Source organism: Stegostoma tigrinum, chromosome 8, assembly GCF_030684315.1.
Source record: "Stegostoma tigrinum isolate sSteTig4 chromosome 8, sSteTig4.hap1, whole genome shotgun sequence".
Classification (NCBI taxonomy): domain Eukaryota; kingdom Metazoa; phylum Chordata; class Chondrichthyes; order Orectolobiformes; family Stegostomatidae; genus Stegostoma; species Stegostoma tigrinum.
Genome location: NC_081361.1, coordinates 11,839,939 through 11,854,845, shown reverse-complemented (window position 1 = coordinate 11,854,845; position 14,907 = coordinate 11,839,939). Strand labels below are relative to the sequence as shown.

At 42.9% G+C, this 14,907-nt stretch overlaps 1 protein-coding gene and 1 pseudogene across 6 annotated transcripts in view; both read left to right on the top strand.

Moving 5' to 3' along the window:
* Window positions 1-14,907, top strand: part of ralgps2 (Ral GEF with PH domain and SH3 binding motif 2) — a 397,302-nt gene that overhangs the window by 96,560 nt on the left and 285,835 nt on the right. For all 6 annotated transcript variants that reach the window (XR_009446048.1, XM_059647739.1, XM_059647737.1 and 3 more), the window contains one exon: window positions 9,868-9,992. Coding sequence is in view for 5 of the 6 variants with exons in the window: in XM_059647739.1 (XP_059503722.1) it covers window positions 9,936-9,992 (57 nt within the window). In the remaining variant the exon portion in view is untranslated. The remainder of the gene's footprint in view (window positions 1-9,867; window positions 9,993-14,907) is intronic.
* On the top strand, window positions 9,217-9,313 carry LOC125456705 (U6 spliceosomal RNA; annotated as a pseudogene).

The window sequence follows — 14,907 nt, the reverse complement described above, 5'->3', positions numbered from 1 at the left end:
GGTGAGGTGGGAAGTGAAATGGTTCATGACTGGGCGGTGTAGTTGTTTGTTGCGAACAGAGCATAGGTGTTCCGCAGAGCAGTCCCCAGGCCACCGTTTGGTTTCCCTGATGTAGAAGAGGCCACAACAGGAACAGTGGATGCAGTATATAACATTGACAGATGTGCAGGTGAACATCAGTTTGATGTGAAAAGGCTTCCTAGGGCCTGGGATCGGGTGAGGGGGAAGGTATAGGGTCAGGTGTAGCACTTGCTTCGGTTGCAGGGAAAAGTGCCAGGAGTGGTGGGGCTGGAGGGGAGTGTGGAACGGACAAGGGAGTAACGGAGAGAGTGGTCCCTCCGGAATGCACAATAGGGTGGGGAGAGAAAAATGCCTTTGGTGGTAGGGTCAGATTGCAGATGGCAGAAATGTCGGAAGATGATGCGTTGGATTTTGAGGTTGGTCGGGTGGTACATGAGGATGAGGGAGATTCTGTTTTGGTTACTATTGCGAATGGGGGTGTGAGCGATGAGTTGTGGGAAATGTGGGAGACACAGTCGAGGGCATTTTTGATCACTGTGGAGGGGAAGTTGCGGTTTTTGGAAAAAGAGGACATCTGGGATGTTCATGAGTGGAATGCCTCATCTTGGGAGCAGGTGTGGCGGAGGCAAAGGAATTGGGAATAGGAGCTGGCCTTTTTACAGGAAGGTGGGTGAGAGGAGGAATATTCCAGGTAGTTGTGGGAGTCGGTAGGTTTAGAATGGGATATCTGTTTCCAGGTGGATGCCAGAGATGGAGACAGGCAGGTCCAGGAAGGAGAGAGAGGTATCAGAGATGGTCCAGGTAAACTTAAGGTTGGAGTGGAAAGTGTTAGTGAAGTGGATGAACTGTTCGAGCTCTTTGTGGGAACACGAGGCAGCGCCGAAACAGTCATCAATGTAACGGAGGAAGAGATGGGGGATAGGGCCAGTGTATCTTTGGAAGAGGGGTTGTTCCACGTACCCTACAAAGAGACAGGCATAGCCACCCCCTTTGTCTGTAGGAAGTTGGATGAATTAAAGGAGAAGTTGTTGAAGGTAAGGACAAGTTCGGATAAGCGGATGAGGGTGTCAGTGGAGGGGGACTGGTCAGGTCTGCGGGACAGGAAGAAGCGGAGAGCTTTTAGGCCATTGGCTTGGGGAATGCAGGTGTATAGGGACTGGACGTCCCGAGTGAAAATGAGGTGTTGGGGACCAGGGAATTGGGAGTTCTGGAGGAGGTGGAGAGCGTGGGTGGTGTCACAGAGGTAGGGTAGGGAGTTCCTGGACCAAGGGGGAGAAAATGGAATCCAGATAAGTGGAGATGATTTCAGTGGGGCAGGAGCAGGCGGAGACGATGGGTTGACCACGGCAGTCAGGTTTGTGGATTTTGGGAAGGAGATAGAAGCGGGCGGTGCGGGGTTGGGGAACGAAGAGGTTAGAGGCTGTGGGTGGGAGGTCACCTGAAGTGATGAGGTTGTGGATGGTTTGAGAGATAATGGCTTGGTGCTCGGGTGTGTGGTCATGATCCGGGGGACGGTAGCAGGAGGTGTCGGAGAGTTGGCATCTGGCAAACCAAATGGAGGCTTGGGGACCACTTTGCGGAACACCTACGCTCTGTTCGCAACAAACAACTACACCTCCCAGTCGCGAACCATTTCACTTCCCCCCCCACCAACTCCTCGGATGACGTGTCCATCCTGGGCCTCCTACATTGCCACAATGACGCCACCTGAAAGATGCAGGAACAGCATCTGATTTCACTTGGGAACTCTGCAACCCAAGGGTATCAATGTGGACTTCACAAGCTTCAAAACCTCCCCTCCCCCAACCACATGCCGAAACCAGTCCAGCTAGTCCCCACCTCCCTAACCATTCCACCCACCTCAAGCCCCACCCCCATCCCTTACCCACTAACCTCATCCCGCGCCCCCTGACCTGTCCGTCCTCCCTGGACTGACCTATCCCCCCCAACTCCCCACCTACATTCACCTTCACTGGCTCTAACCCCACCTCTTTGACCTGTCTCCCACCCTATCTTCTCCTTTATCCATCTTCTATCCACCTCCCCCCTGTCTCCCTATTTATTTCAGAATCCCCTTCCCCTCCCCCATTTCTGAAGAAAGGACCCGACACGAAACGTCAAGCTTTCCTGCTCCTCTGATGTTGCCTGACCTGCTGTGTTCATTCAGCTTCACACCATGTTATTTCTGACTCTGTACACATATCATTCTCGAACTGCATTTCAGTAGCAACTGTACTAGCCCTGACTAGTAATGCCACTCCTCTGCCTCTTTTTCTACCCTCCCTATTTCTTTTAAAGCATCTAAGTCCCAGCACTTCCAACAACCATGCCTGTCCCTGAGTTACCCAAGTTTCTGTCATGGCCACAACATGGTAGTTCCAAGTACTGACCTGTGCTCTCAGTTCATATGCCTATTTCTGATACTTATAGCATTGATGTATGCACACTTCAAACCATCCCTGTGTCTGCAATTAGACTCCATCAACCACATTTCTTTATTAATAACCTCACTTTCTGTGGTGTCTGTTGGAAGGCTGAATACCTTATCCTCTGAATTACAAATCCTGTTCCCCACCCACTGTCAATCTAGTTTAAACTATCCCATATAGCTTGAGCAAACCTCCCTCCCAGGATATTTGTGCCCTTCGGTTCAGGTGAAACCCGACCTTCCTGTACAGGCCCCACCTTCCCCAGAATGTGCCCCAATTATCCACATTATGGAAGCCCTTCCTCCTATACCAGCCCTGTGGCCATATGTTTAGCTGCACTCTTTCCCTATTTCTTAACTCGTTATCACGTGGCACTAGTGTAATCCAGAGATAACTACCCTGTTTGTCCTGAACTTCGGCTTCCAACCTAACTCACTGTACTCATTTTTCACATTCTCAGCCCTTTTTTTACCTATGTCATTGGTACCGATGTGTATCATGACTGCAGGTTGCTCACCCTCCCCCTTAGGACCTCGAAGACACAATCTGAGACGTCACAGACCCTGGCAACCAGGAGGCAACATACCATCAGTTTGTCTCGTTCGCGATCACGGAACCGCCTGTCTGTGCTTCTAACTGTTGCATCCCCCACTACAATTGCTGTGCTATTCTTTCCCCTTCCCTTCTGAGCCACAGGGCCAGACCCTGTACCAGAGACCTAGTTCCTGTGTCTTACTCCTGGTAGGTTGTCCCCCTCAACGTATCCAAAGCAGTGTAGTTATTGTTGAGGGGAATGACCATAGGGGATTCCCCACTAACTGTTTCCTTCACTTCCCTTTCCTTGCTGTCACCCGACTGCCTTCATTCTTTAGGGTAACTATGTCCCTGTTTGTTTCTATCACCAACTCAGCGTCTCGAATGATCCTGTGTTCATCCAGCTCCAGCTCCAGTTCCCTAACTCGGTCTTTGAGGAGCTGGAGCTGGGTGCACTTCGCACAGGTGAAGTCAGCAGAGTCACTGCTGTTGACTCTTGTCTCCCACATCCTGCAGGAGGAATATTGCACTGCCCTGACTGCCCTGAAAGATCCTGCCCAAACTATACTTCCCAGATGTCCTCTCGCTCCCAGTCTCCTCCTCCGCTGTCAAAAATGAAGGCCTTGAAGCACTAACGCTAAGTTATTATACTCGCCGCTTACTTTCCTAGCAGTCCCCTCGCACTCTCTCCCGACTCCCGCTGCTGAACAAATGAAATCTTACTACAGTTTTCTACATTCTTGGTGAGACGACATCTTGAGTATTGCGTGCCGTTTTAGTCTTACTATCTGAGGAATGATTTTCTGGCTATGGAGGGAATACCGCAATGGTTTCCTGGATTGAATCCTGAGATGGCAGGACTGGCGTATGAAGACAGTCTGGATTAGTTAGGTCTAGATTCAGTGGTGGTTAGGAGAATGAGAGGTATCTCATAGAAACCTATAAAATTCTAACAGGACTTCAGGGTAAATGCAAGAAGAATGTTCCCAATGACCGGAGAGTCTACAGCCAGGGTTCACAGTGTAATGATATGGGAGAGGCCGTTCAAGGCTGAGGTGAGGGGAAATTCCCTTACCCAGAATGGTGAGCCTGTGGAGTTCCCTGTCGCAGAAATTGGTTGAGGTCAAAACATGGAATGTTTTCAAGAATGTATTGATGTAGTTCTTATGGCTAAAGGGATCAAATGTATGGCGAGAAAGTGGGAATAGGGTACTGAGTTGAATGATCAAACATGATCATATTTAATGGTAGACCCGTCTTGTAGGGCTGAATGGCCTACTTCTGTTCCAGTTTTTAAAAAATATTCCATGAACCTTGTGTCTTCGTTCTTTTCAAAAATGTTGGAAGTTTTAGATTCTTAACAAAAAAATACACGTGCTGATTTTATCAGGGATCATAACACGTGAGACGCAGTATAAACTTGCAAAACCTACATAGTGTAATATAGAGTTGAATGATGTACTTTACAACTTGCGTTTTTAAAATTCAGAGTTTTGTGATTATTAAATATTAATCAACCTCAAAGAATTAAGTGCTAGCAATTTTGCATACACTATAAAGTTGATTAAAAATTTAAGAAATAAGTTTACTGTAGATTCATCACACCATTAGGGCATACATTTTGTAAGGATTTTGTTGTGATAAAGATGTAGGCTGAAAAGTGTAGACAGGCTGTTTGCAGGTTCTAAAAATCACAGGATTCTATACACGCTTTAAAATATTGATGTATACAAAGTTAGTGAATTTTTAAAAAAACAAACAAAATGGCAGGTCCTAAAGCAAGTTTGTATAATTGTATGTTTTTCTTTGATTCTTTTTATCTTCAGATGCAAATTTTCTTTCATGGTTGATATACTTTTCCATGTAATTATTGCTAATATCGTGCATTTGTGCACCTATTTCCACAAGGTGGCAGTAATTTCTTAATTATGGATGGTTTCATCTCTTGACGCCTCATGATAAACAAATGCCATTAAATGTGAAGATAGAATATAAAAAATGGTGTTGTTTTTGTCTGTAAACTATGACAGCAGAAATCTACCTGTTAAGCATGATGGGGTCAAGAGAACATTTGATCCTCCTGACAGAAGTAAGCAGATGTCCCAATGAGTTGAACATAATCAGAAATCATGTTTATGTGAGACAGACACTTCTCCACTGGTGTTGATGATTTCTTGCAGTTTCCTGACATGGTTCAGCTGGACAAAGAGCCCCCAGCAGTTGAGCTTGTAAAAGCCAATGATTGTTGAACAAACAGAAGGATAGAAGTTCAGCCTTTTGAGACAATCATTGTTTTTCTTTAATTTTTCTCCATTTTGGTTTGAAACTGTAAATTGCATTGAGAATTGAACGTAGCTTTTTTTTGGAAGAAGGAGAAAACAAAAGACTGAATTTTGCTATTGAATTGAACTGGAAAGATGATTGTTAAATATTGTTGCTAGAACAGTAGCGACAAACAGACCCGTGAGATGCCGTTAGCTCAGGGACTGAAAGCTGGTCAGATGTTGAATTGGTCAAACAAGGGAGGACAAGTTCTGGCCAGCCAACCACAGAGAATGTTGTAAAAGAAAAAAAACAACTTGGTTTTTGGGTAGGAGGCAGAGTTGCTTTGGAAGCTGTAGGATTTTTTTCTGGTTTTGCTCTATATAGTTATTCTCTAGTTATCAACTTGCTGAAAGTCCTGAGAAAAGAGCCCCAAGCTAAAAGAAACAAGGAAAAGTCCCCAGAGGCCTGTGGAAGCTATTTGCGTAGACAGGTGATTTTGGAATTCCAGTGAGATGCTATCCTGTGTGCGTGTAATACAACGCATCAGGTTTGGTATTCATTAGTGAAATGACTATCAAACTTATGGTAACTAATGATTATTTTAATTTTTAACATTTATCCCAAGTTATTTCATCCCAAATAGATTTCATTTGTTGCATGTTTATGCAGATGGAACAATACCAACAATTACAGCTGTTTGAATTTCCTGACCACTCAAGATAGACCAGTAAATACAATTGGACCAGTGAATGGCATATAAAACGTCATGTTGTTTTGCCTTGTGAACTGGGCACTGTTTTTAGCATTTCAAGTTGTAATTTCATTGAAGTGACATCTGGCTCAAACATTTTTGTTGAATTTCATTGTTTATTGCAAGGTATCTGTTTCTGAATAACTAGCAGTGATGACTCATTTACATTGAAATGCTACACAGATTAAGCACGTCTGAGTAAATTTTGACATATTTTGGGTGGCACAACTTTTTTTTGTGAAAACTGACAATATAGATCATAAATCTTTAACCTCAACTTTAAATCTGTGCCATCATTTTTCAATCTGATCATTCACAGCATGGTGTGCACTGAAAATTTCCAAAGGCTGAGAGACAGTACAAATTCTGATCACTGAAATTAACATTGTACAATATCTAAATTAAAAACAGAATATTCTAGAGAAACTCAGCACCCATAACTGGCAAAGGTACTTGGTGGAAATAGGAAACCACTGAAGAATTTATACCAGGATGAAGTCATTCAGTAATAAGTTCTTCGTTGTCCAATAATTATTGTATTTTAACTCATTACCCACCTCCACATATACAAACATAGACACAGAGTCACTCGCTCACTTCACTCTCTTCATCGCATCTTGATTTGACTACTTTAGTGCTCTCCTGGCTAACGTGGCATTCTCCTTGAACTTCAGCTCATCCAAAATTCTTCTACTCCGTCCTATCACAAGTCTGACTTGTTCTTCATCTTCATCTGTGCTCTATTGACTTCTGATGCAGTTCCCAAAATTTAAATTTTTCATGCTCACACGTAAATACCTTCATAGCATTGTTCCACCTTACCTCTGAAATCTCCCCCAATCCAAAAAGTGTCCTACTCAGACCTTTCTTTCCTTCTGTCTTTGACCTGTTTGCCTCCCGCTTCTTTCACCCCTCCATAGCTCATAAATCTTTAACCTCAACTTTAAATCTGTGCCATCATTTTTCAATCTGATCATTCACAGCATGGTGTGCACTGAAAATTTCCAAAGGCTGAGAGACAGTACAAATTCTGATCACTGAAATTAACATTGTACAATATCTAAATTAAAAACAGAATATTCTAGAGAAACTCAGCACCCATAACTGGCAAAGGTACTTGGTGGAAATAGGAAACCACTGAAGAATTTATACCAGGATGAAGTCATTCAGTAATAAGTTCTTCGTTGTCCAATAATTATTGTATTTTAACTCATTACCCACCTCCACATATACAAACATAGACACAGAGTCACTCGCTCACTTCACTCTCTTCATCGCATCTTGATTTGACTACTTTAGTGCTCTCCTGGCTAACGTGGCATTCTCCTTGAACTTCAGCTCATCCAAAATTCTTCTACTCCGTCCTATCACAAGTCTGACTTGTTCTTCATCTTCATCTGTGCTCTATTGACTTCTGATGCAGTTCCCAAAATTTAAATTTTTCATGCTCACACGTAAATACCTTCATAGCATTGTTCCACCTTACCTCTGAAATCTCCCCCAATCCAAAAAGTGTCCTACTCAGACCTTTCTTTCCTTCTGTCTTTGACCTGTTTGCCTCCCGCTTCTTTCACCCCTCCATAGCTCATAAATCTTTAACCTCAACTTTAAATCTGTGCCATCATTTTTCAATCTGATCATTCACAGCATGGTGTGCACTGAAAATTTCCAAAGGCTGAGAGACAGTACAAATTCTGATCACTGAAATTAACATTGTACAATATCTAAATTAAAAACTTATATGATATAATAAGAAGTAATAAATAATAAATCTCTGCTTTCAGTCATATCAGTCTTAGTCTTTTGAAATACCAGTCCTAAACCCTTACATTCTTGATACCCTGCATTCCTTCGAGATCCTACTCAAATTTTCACTTTTCCCAAGTTTTCATTCAGTGCTCCCCCTAGTATTTTCTTTGTTGACTTAAGTTATTTTTACGACTTTAGAGAGCAACTAAGACATTCTTCTGTGTTGAAAGCTTTGGCTAAATGCATAGTGTTCAAATTATGCTATGTGCTGAAAAAGTTGGTTTGCAGCACAGGTTCATCTACTGGGTTTCAGTAGAATTGTTGAGTTTCTCCAGCATTGTCTTGTTTTATTTTAGATTTCTAGCATCTGTAGCATTTTTGCTTTTGTTAGTTTTGTAGTTTTTAATTCGTTCAAGGGATGTGTGTATCTCTGGTCAGTATTTATTATCCATCTCTAATTACCCAGAGGCCAGTTAAGAGTCAACCACTTTGCTTTGGGTCTGAAGTCACATGTAGGCCAGACCAGGATAAGGATGGCACTCTCCTTCCCTGGAGGATATCAGTGAACCAGATGGGGTTTTTCCCAACAATTCGTGGTCATCATTAGACTCCTATTCCCTTTTTTCAAAATTGAATTTTATCTGCTGTGGCTGGATTCAAACCCGCGTCCACAGAATATTACTTGGATTAACAGTCTAGTGATAATACCATTAGGCTATCACCTCCCTCTACTTCTACTACCCCTTGTTCAACTAGGAAATCTGAAGAAGAGTCATTGGACTTGGAGCATCAAGTCTTTCTCACTCTCCATAAACGCTGCTATGCCTGCTGAGTTTCTTAGACATTTTCTGTTTCTATTTTAGATAATAAACTCTGTGATCAGAATTTGCATTCCAACTGTATGTTTCAGCCTAGGGATGTTTTCGGTGCACACTGTGCTGAGATACAAAATTGTTGATTTTGTGGAGCTTTCATCCTGGAGTTAAAGATGCATACTTAGACCTGCACAATTCAAATTTCCTTGTGAAATTCGAAATTAAGATAAGTGTGGTAGACGATGTAGTTCAACAATAATAGAATTCAGTAAAACATGATTTCTCTGATTGTTTACCTATAACCATGTGTTAAACGGGAGTAGAAATTCAGAAGATTCAGGGTTCGATTCCAAGCTCATGTTGGGCTAACTATTGTTATTTGGTGTAGTGTTTAGGTTACTGTGATTGACCTTTATACCATTGCCCGGAAAGGACATTCAACTAGGAATCATTGTGTAAAAATCAAGGATTATGCCTGGCTGTGGAGCAGATTAGTGAAGATGTGGATGAGATCAAATGCAGGTTGCTGTTTGAGGAGCATATCTCAGCTGTATGAAGGAAAATAATGAAAATAATATTGTGTAAAATTCACATACTTTACCAATTGAAATTTAAATTAATTGTAATGAAAATACTTCTGAATAAACTGACAGTGGTGGTGCATGTACTAAAATTGGAATGATACAGAGAATATTAGCATGGCCTATTTGCAAGGATGGCCTCAAATGCATGAAGCATTCCCTATTTTGGGGGCCCTCTCGTGGTGCACTGGTAGCATCCCTACCCCTGCATAGGGAGGCCAGGGTTCAAGTCCCATCTGCTTGAGAGGTGTATAAGAACATCTATGAACAGGTTGATTAGAAAAATAAGTTAAATAATTGTTAGATTGGAATAGTAAGTATGTTGGGAATTAATTTGCACAGATGTTGTACTGCATCATAATTTTGCAATTTAAATGTAAAACTCTTGTTGCTAAAGCACAACAATTAATAGTTTTCTTTTCAGAAATGTATTCCTATTGGAAATGTTTCAGTACCACTCTTCGGAGTTAACCTTTCTGTCATTTGAATAATTTAATGTGATCAGCTGCTTTGTCAATTTATGGCAGTTGTTTCGAAGGTATTAACTTGTGGTGCTAATTAACTTTTTAGCATATCAGCTTGTCACAAAAGAGAAAATTAAACATTCTGAATTGGCCTGACAACTTTTATGCACTTCTTGCTAAAATAAAGTAACGTGCTTGACAAATTGAAACTGAAATTCTTTTGGAAGCCTTGCAACTGATTGCTGTTTCTTTGTATAGAGGTGATGAAGCTCACACCATGACTATGAGCTTTCCATAATGCTGCTGTGGTGGGTGACATAGGAAGTATGGACCTGATGAACGGACAGTCGAGCATGATATATTTCACAACCACTCCTTCTGAGGTAGGTCTTCTGTTTACATTTCGAAACCTCTTTCATCCATCTATTTGTTTTCTTATTTGTTAATCTTTTGTGCTTGGAGGCAAGGAATGTAATTAACATAATTGTACTTACTGAGAAAGAGAGAGAGTTGGGCAGATTTGATGAAAGAAGTAGGTTTTAGAAAATAAGTTTTAAAATCAGCTCAAATGAAATTGTTGGGTTCCAGGTTTGAAGTGGCAGTTGAATGGTGCTTGTCAACGGACGTGGGCAACTAAAGTTGAGAAGGCCTGGTTACATAGCAATTATTAGGTCTACGTAAATGAGAAATAGAGAGGAGACAGTAACTGTTAAAGTCATTGGTGTCATTATGCAACAGGATTCCAAGTTTGAAGACATTTTCTATGACAAAACAATGCAAAATCAATGTTGATGAAACATTACTTAATAGATTGCGAATACTGTCATGTACAGAAAAGGTGTTCTTTCTCAATTTCTTTAAACATCTCCTTGCCGTGGTTACATTACACCATGCTACTCTCCCAGCAGATTTGTATTCTTTGGAAGATCCCAAATCTTCCCCGGTATTTCAACACGCTTTTTGCTCCCTGCTTCACTAAAACAGGACCGCCACATTTCTTTTAAAAGCCAGTTTTCAGTGTTTATGTCTTTGGTAGAATTTTAAGACGATTGGTGTTGGGCTGCTGCTCCCTATTGACGATGATGTCACATTGACTTGTTGCTGGGCAGAACTTGTGGAAGTTAAAATGCTCTATTTAACCTTAAATTATAAGAGGCGCTTTAAAACATAGGCCTTTTTAAAAAATGTATTCACAGGATATGTATGTCACTGGCTAGGCCAGCTTTGGTTGCCCATCCCTAATTGTCCAGAGACCTGTTAGGAATCAGCCACATTGCTGTAGATCTGCAGCTGCAGCGTTCCCTTTTAGGAGATTCCTACACACTTGATACAAATGCAATATGCCAACTTTTGTAAACAGCCATAGTTTATTTAAGCAAGTACAAGCTTTTGGAGAATCACTTAACAATCTTCGCAGGGCTTGTGGAGCCATGTCAAGCGATGCTGTCCAATAAGGGAACCATCCTCCCTTTGCGTAGGAATTTACATCACAGTCAGTCATGTATGCAAGATATAATTTTTTACTTCCCCATAGTCATATGCCTAGCAACAGTGATAGTACATGACTGAATCACCTAACATTAGAAGCAAAGGTCAGCTGCCCAAAAGCAATGTGTACAACTAGACAGTTCCTCACTTCTCAGTCGCTGCTCTAGACAGTTCCGTATCTTTTTAGCCTTCGTTCAACATTTACAGAGAGCAGAGTATAATTAGATTACCACATGTTGTCTGCAAGACAGAGGCACCCATGGCACAGCTTAGCACCTAATTTCTTACGTGTCAGCAGAACAGATATTCACCCTTTAACATTTCACAGTGACATGTAGTCCAGGCCAGGTAAGGATAGCAGTTTCATTCCAAAATAACTGCACAGGGGCTGGTTGTCCTTGCCCTGAATTAAATTGTCCCTCTTGCTTTAAGGAGGCGTCTGGCCAGCATTGGTGTATCTGCTGCCATTTCAACCCCCTGGTCTAGGAATATAAGGTTTAACTTGGTGTGGAGTCTGCTCCCCATCAACAATTCAGCTGGATCTGTTCTCATTGTTAAGTGAGCAGTGGTCTTGTAATCAATCAGGAACTGGAATAATTTGGCATCTAGTGACACTGTAGGCTGCTTCTTTAAGCCTGTCTTCAACATTTGGACCACTCTTTCCACCAGACCATTGTACGATGGATGTTATAGAGTTGTCCTTATGTGCCAAATGCCGTTCAACTTCAGAAATACTCAAAATCCATGCTGATAAATGATGTCCCATTGTCTGTGATCATTATTACAGGGAGTCTGCGTATTGTGAATGATGTGTGCAGCTTCTCAACTGTCATTCCTGGGTTTGCTTAACAGACTTTATGCATGTCCAACTACTTTGGATGGGTATCCACATTGACCAGGAGCGATGAGTCCATGAAAGGACCAGCATAGTTGACATATAACCAAGTCCAAAGCTTACCTGGCCATTCCTGTGAATGTGCGGCTGCGCCAGTGGCAATTTTTGTCCTTGTTGGCACTCTGGACACTGCCCCACTAATGCAGCTATACCAGCATTCAATTCTGGCCATCATACATAGCTTTTTGCTAGACATCTTCATCTTGAAAACTCCTGGATGAACCTGGTGGAGTTCAGCCAGTATCTGGCAGTGACCTTTACTCAGGAAGATCACTCTTGCTTCCCAAAGTAACATGCTGTCTTCTACACTGATCTGGTCTCGCCAGGTCCAGAAAGGTTTCAGTCCTGGTTGTGATGACCCTGTCATCTCCTCAATTACCACCTGCTGTTTTAGTTTTGCTAGGACAGGATCTTTTTGTGTCCATGGTCAGATATTGCCAGTGGTGACTGAAAGTGTGTCCAGGAGGTTTAAAACCAGGACAGACTCCTGGTTTGCCCGTGGGAGGTGGCGCAGGGCATCCACATTAGCAACTTGGCTTCCTGGATGGTGTTCTAGCTTGTACTCCTATGCACTGAGAATAAGAGTCCACTTTTGAATTCTTCTGGAAGCTGTGGGCAGCACCACCTTGTCTTTCAATAGCCTAGCAGGGGTTTGTATCCCTGTTACAATGACAAATTCTTGCCTGTAAAGATGCTAGTGGAACTTCCTCACACCAAAGATGACCGCCAAAACTTCTTTCTCTATCTGGGCACATTTGCGTTCAGTACCAGCCAACGTCTGGGGAGCATACAGATGTTCCTTTCTGTTGCGTCACTGGCCCAATACCGTATGGGGAGGTATTGCATGTCGGCACTACCTCTCACTTTGGATCATAGTGGGCCAACAACTTACATGATAGCTGCTTTTTCACTCCCCTAAAGACTACTTCCAGGCCATGTCACCATTTACAAGGCTGACACTTTTACAGTAGCAGGTGTAAGGGTGCCATGGCGGAGGCAAGGTTTTGTATGAATTTTCTGAAATAATTCACTAACCCAAGGAAAGACCTAAGCCTCAGTACAGATGTGGGAGTCGGGCATCCTTTGCGCTCATTTTATCTTCCAACGGGTGTAACCAGTTTTGTCAACTCTGTAATCCAAGTAGGGTTGGACACTTGAGCACCTGGATCGCACATTTTCCCCATCCAGACCTGCCTGGGAGAAGCATTTAAGCACAATGTCTCAGGTCTCCAAGCACTCTTCATTGGTCGTCTTGGTTATTAGCACATCATCCAGATATATGGTGAGCTGGAGTAGCCCTTGTAAAATGTTCTTCATGGTCCACAGGAAAAGGGCGCAGGCCGATGATAGCCCAAATGGCAGTCTTGTATATTGGTATGAACTCTTATGAGTGTTATTGTGGCGTACTCTTGGGACTTCTCGTCTAGTCACATTTGCAGTAGGCATGGCTGCTGCCCAACTTTGTAAAGGACAGCTCTCTGCGCCGCCAACCTTGTGCAGAAGTCCTCTATGTAGGGGATTGGATGTTTATCCAGCTGTGAGAAGCAGTTTACCATTTGCTTAAAATCCTCACAAAAGTGAACTGAGCCATCAGGTTTCATAATCGATATGACTGGTGTTACCTGTTCTCTAAACAGCACTAGTTTGATGATTCCTTAGCTCTCCAGCCTCCTGATTTCTGCATCTGTATCTGCATGTAAGGCAAATGGCACTGGAAAAAAAATCATGGAATTACTTCCTGGTCAACTTGTAAATAAGCTTTGGCCCCTTTGATAAACCCAAGCACTTCCTGTAAAAGCTCTTGGGTAATTCACTAGGACTTCACCCTGACAGCCATTTTCTAATTGGAAAATGTTGAGCTAATTTAGGCGAATCTTTCTCGACCAATTCCACCCCAATAGGCATCCCGCCCCCTTGACCTGTCCGTCCTCCCCGGACTGACCTATCCCCTCCATACCTGCCCACCTATACTCTCCTGTCCACCTGTCTTCTCCTCTATCTATCTTCGATCCGCCTCCCCCTTTCTCCCTACTTATTTCAGAACCCTCTCCCCATCCTCCTCTCTGATGAAGGGTCTAGGCCCGAAACATCAGCTTTTGTGCTTCTAAGATGCTGCTCGGCTTGCTGTGTTCATCCAGCTCCACACTTTGTTATTTTGGATTCTCCAGCATTTGCAGCTCCCATCATCTCCCACACCAATAGGCTTAAGCCCGAGCCTTTTACTACCATCAGTAGTGACTGTACCAACTGCTCCGGAACCAAATTCTCACACTTAATCGACAGCGGTTCCCCAGTGTATGTTCTCCGTCTTACCAAGGTCTTGCGCGAGCTTATGAGTTGGAGACCTGAGCGAACCTTGTTAAACATGCAAGCATAGATTCAGCTGCACTGGTATTGACCTCAATGGGAACTGGGTGACCATTTAACCAAAGATTAATTTTAATCAGTTCTGATTTGGATGTTGCTAAGCAATTTAATTGTTCCAACCCACATTTAGATGGACTTTCCAGGGTATGCTATCTACTGGATACTGGCCCACGGGTTTTCTTACGCAAATCAGGCCTTGTTGGACTCCTTTGCTGTCTTGAGTCTGCGTTTTGGCAACAACTACAATGGCTTGCTGGACCAGATCCTGAAGAACCTTGAGCACTTGGCTGAGGCTTGGCTTTGTTGTGAGGTTCTGCTGTGAGCTCAGAGCATGGCCTGTGTGAGGATGTGAGTGCTTGAGTATGTTCCCTAAGCTTAGTTGGACAGGTGAGAGTGTCCATTTCCATAGGTGTCCTTTATTCATCCTTGATTCATTAACAGGATTAGGATATCACTGATAACAAAGTGTGAAGCTGGATGAACACAGCAGGCCAAGCAGCATCTCAGGAGCACAAAAGCTGACGTTTCAGGCCTAGACCCTACATCAG